This window comes from Arachis duranensis, chromosome 7 (assembly GCF_000817695.3).
Source record: "Arachis duranensis cultivar V14167 chromosome 7, aradu.V14167.gnm2.J7QH, whole genome shotgun sequence".
NCBI lineage: Eukaryota > Viridiplantae > Streptophyta > Magnoliopsida > Fabales > Fabaceae > Arachis > Arachis duranensis.
This window is the reverse complement of record NC_029778.3, coordinates 74,029,145-74,033,707: the sequence shown is the minus strand read 5'-3', so window position 1 is coordinate 74,033,707 and position 4,563 is coordinate 74,029,145. Positions and strand designations below refer to the sequence as shown.

The window sequence follows — 4,563 nt, the reverse complement described above, 5'->3', positions numbered from 1 at the left end:
GGTCATTTTAATTGCTTTCCTTACTTTAGCTCTTAAATTTTCTTGTCATTTAATTCCTTGCAATTTCCTTTAAGCATTCAAAACTCATGAAATCAAACCCATGTTTATTTGACTAAATCTATCATTTAACTAAAGTTGCTTAATCTACCAATCTCCGTGGGATCGACCTCACTCTTAGTGAGTCTTATTACTTGATACGATCCGGTATACTTTCCGGTAAATACGTGAATTTCTTAATTTTTACGTATCAAGTTTTTGGCGCCGTTGCCGGGGATTGGAAAAGATTGACAATGATTAAGTGAATGGTAGTTTAGATTAAGCATTTTTTTTAGTGTTTTTGTTTAGCCCACTAACTGTTTGATACTTTGTTTCACTAACTCCACTTCCACTCTAGAACTAGAGTGTTTCACTGTGATTTTGGTTTTATTTATGTATGTCAGGAGATAATAGACTTAATATTGAGGACGAGAGAACCCTCCGAAGGGTAAGGAGAGCAGAAAGAGGAAAGGGGATAGTTGGTGAAGAGGAATCAGAGGGAGAAGACCAAGTCATGGAGGACGACATGCACAATCCTCCTGGAGGGGCCAACAACAATGATGGACCACCTAGAAGGGTGTTATCTTCTTATACCATCCCTGACCCAAGACATTGTGGGAGCAGTATTGCCACTCCAAATGTTCATGCCCACAATTTTGAGTTGAAACCTCAGCTCATCACCTTGGTACAAAACAACTGTTCCTATGGAGGGGGACCTCTTGAAGATCCAAATCAACATCTGTCTATTTTTCTGAGGATATGCAATACAGTGAAGACAAATGGAGTGCATCTAGATGTCTACAAACTGCTGCTATTCCCATTTTCTTTGAGGGACAAGGCCACTCAATGGCTAGAGTCATTCCCCAAGGAAATCCTCAACAATTGGAATGACGTGATGGGCAGATTTCTTGCAAAGTTCTACCCACCTCAAAGAATCATCAAGTTGAAGACAGAGGTTCAAACTTTCAGGCAAATGGAAGGGGAATCATTGTATGAAGCTTGGGAAAGATATAAGGCACTAATGAGAAGATGTCCACCTGACATGTTTAGTGATTGGGTCAAACTCCAAAACTTCTATGAAGGCTTAAGCTTAGAAGCAAGGAAGGGACTAGACTACTCATCAGGAGGATCACTCAACATGATGAAAACTGCTGAGGAGGCTCAAGACCTCATTGAGATTGTGGCAAACAATCAGTATTATTACTCATCAAAGAGGCAACATAACCCGACCCCAAAGAAATGCGTAATGGAGCTTGAAGGTGTTGACGTTATCTTGGCACAAAATAAGTTAATGCACCAACAGATTCAGCAACAAATGGAAATGATAACAAAGAGAATGGATGGTCTCCAACTAGCATCAGTGAACACAACAAATCAATCATCACTTGAATGGGGCCAAGGTGAAGGGACCACTGTTGAACAGCCACAAGAACAAGTTCAGTACATGCAGAATACTTCAAATTCTCAGGATGAATTTCATAGTGATACATACAACCCATCCTGGAAGAATCATCCCAATCTAAAGTGGGGTGAAAACCATTGGCAAAAGAACAACAACCACAACCACACCCGTAACACAAATAACCAAAATCACCATGCCACCAACACTAACCAATATAGAAAAACACAAAACACATATCAACCACCTCATAATAATTCACAAACTCACCAAAACAACTTTCCTGCACCAACATCCAACTCACAAAATTACCACACTAATCCACCCAACAACTTCCAACAACAATCAACCCCCATCATATCCCCAATTGACCATCATGAGACCAGAATCTCAAATCTTGAAGCAACCTTGCAAGCACTTGCTCAAACCACTCAAGCCTTAATGAAGGGACAAAAGGAACATGAGGCTACCATGAAGAATATTTAGCGACAAGTGGGACAATTAGCCAAACAAGCTGAACGACCAATCAATATTCTCCCAAGTGATACAATACCCAACCCGAGAGAGGAATGTAAAGCTCTGCAGTTGAGGAGTGGCAAGGTAGTTAGAGAAAGTTCGAATAAAGAAGCAATAAAACCCAAAGAGCAAGACACAGTGGAAAAACAAGTGGAAAGGCAAGATGAAGAAAAGGCTTCAACATCTAAAAAAGGCAAACCACCAAGTCAAGAAAGCAACCATGTTAACAAGGAGAATGTGAAGCTACAACAAGAAAACAAAAATGAAGGAGTAAAAGCTTATGTACCCAAGCTCCCATACCCAACTAGGATACATAAAGGAGCAAAGGACCAACAATTCCCAAGGTTCTTAGAAATCTTCAAGAAACTCAAAATCAACATCCCATTGGCAGAAGCTCTAGAACAAATGCCATTATATGCAAAGTTTCTTAAGGAATTGATCACCAAGAAGAGAAGTTGGCAAGAAAAAGAAACAGTGATTCTCACTCAAGAGTGCAGTGCCATCATTCAAAGAGGGCTACCACCAAAACTCAAAGATCCTGGCAGCTTCCTCATACCCTGCACGATTGGGAGCATGGCCATTGACAAATCACTTTGTGACCTGGGAGCAAGCATTAACCTAATACCCCTTACCATGATGAAGAAAATGATGATTGAAGAGCTTAAACCCACAAGGATGTCACTCCAACTTGCTGACAGATCCATCAAAATACCAAATGGAGTAGTTGAGAACCTCTTGGTGAAAGTGGGAAACTTTATATTCCCGGCTGATTTTGTGGTCCTAGATATGGATGAAGAGGGAAACAACTCAGTCATTCTTGGTAGACCCTTTTTGGCTACAGCTAGAACAATCATTGATGTGGCCCTCATCTTAAGTATGCATTCCTTGGTGAAAAGGACAGCTTCCCAGTGATCATCAATTCTACATTGAGTGCAGAGGAAGAAGAAAAGCTCCTTGTAGTATTGAAAGCTCACAAAGAGGCGTTGGAATGGACCATTGATGACTTGAAAAGCATAAGCCCTGCCATATGCATGCACAAGATACTCTTGGAGGAGAATTCCAAACCAGTGATATAACCTCAAAGAAGATTGAATCCCACAATGAAGGAGGTTGTTCAAAAGGAAGTCCTGAAGTTGTGTAAAGCTGGGATCATCTACCCTATATCTGACAGCCCATGGGTCAGTCCAGTGCAAGTAGTACCTAAGAAAGGGGGAATGACTGTCATTGTTAATGAGAGGAATGAGCTTATTCCAACACGAACGGTGACAGGGTGGAGGATGTGCATAGATTATAGGAGGCTGAATGATGCCACACGAAAAGATCACTTTTCTCTCCCTTTCATTGACCAGATGCTTGAAAGGTTGGCTGGCCATGCTTATTACTATTTTCTTGATGGATATTCTGGGTATAACCAGATAGTAGTTGACCCCATGGATCAAGAGAAGACCTCATTTACCTATCCCTTTGGAGTCTTTGCATACAGGAAAATGCCATTTGGACTGTGTAATGCCCCAGGTACCTTTTAAAGATGCATGCTATCAATCTTCTCAGACATGGTAGAAAAATTTATTGAAGTCTTTATGGATGATTTCTCTGTCTTTGGTGATTCTTTCAATGCTTGCTTGCACCATCTTACCCTAGTCTTGAAAAGGTGCCAAGAAACCAATTTAGTTTTAAATTGGGAGAAATGTCATTTCATGGTACCCGAAGGCATTGTTCTTGGTTACAAAATTTCAAGAAATGGTATAGAAGTTGACAAGGCAAAAGTAGAAATTATAGAAAAACTTCCTTTGCCAACTAGTGTGAAAGTCGTTAGAAGCTTCTTAGGGCATGCTGGATTCTATAGGAGATTCATCAAAGATTTCTCCAAAATAGCAAAATCACTAAGCAATTTGCTGGTGGTAAACAATCCTTTTCTCTTTGATGATGAATGTAAACATGCTTTTGAAACTCTAAAGGCTAAGCTCACCACAGCACCAATCATCACACCCCCAAGTTGGGGACTGCCTTTTGAACTCATGTGTGATGCAAGTAACCTTGCAATTGGTGCTGTGTTGGGGCAGAGGAAGGAAAAGAAGCTTCATGTTATCTACTATGCAAGTAAGGTATTGAATGAAGCTCAAAAAAACTACACCACAACCGAGAAAGAGCTACTAGCTGTGGTATATGCTTTTGATAAGTTTAGACAATATTTGATTGGCTCTAAAGTCTTAGTGTATACTGACCATGCTGCTCTTAAGTATCTTATGTCAAAATAGGATGCCAAACCAAGGCTAATCAGATGGGTACTACTCCTACAAGAGTTTGACATTGAGATAAAAGATAGAAAGGGCAATAAAAATCAAGTTGCTGACCACTTGTCAAGGCTACCACAAGATGCACTCCAAGACAACCTTCAATCAATAAATGAAGAATTTCCAGATGAGCATCTCTTGCAAATTCAACACGTCCCTTGGTTTGCAGACATGGCCAACTACAAGGCAGGAAGAATCATCCCACAAGAGTACACAAAACAACAAGTCAAGAAGCTGCTTCATGAGGCTAAATTCTTCTTCTTGGATGACACATTCCTGTTCAAAAGATGCCCGGATGGAATGATAAGAAGATGTGTA

The 4,563-nt window shown here is 40.4% G+C and overlaps 1 protein-coding gene across 1 annotated transcript; it reads left to right on the top strand.

Annotated features, from left to right (window-relative positions):
- Positions 1-1,009: 1,009 nt before the first annotated feature.
- On the top strand, positions 1,010-1,921 carry LOC107459446 (uncharacterized). The gene has a single exon (XM_016077678.1). The coding sequence runs from the start codon at positions 1,010-1,012 to the stop codon at positions 1,919-1,921; it is 912 nt and encodes a 303-aa protein (XP_015933164.1).
- Positions 1,922-4,563: the final 2,642 nt, after the last annotated feature.

Coding starts and splice junctions, on each gene's coding strand:
- LOC107459446 (XM_016077678.1), top strand. CDS start 1,010: ATGGAAGGGGAATCATTGTATGAAGCTTGGGAAAGATATAAGGCACTA.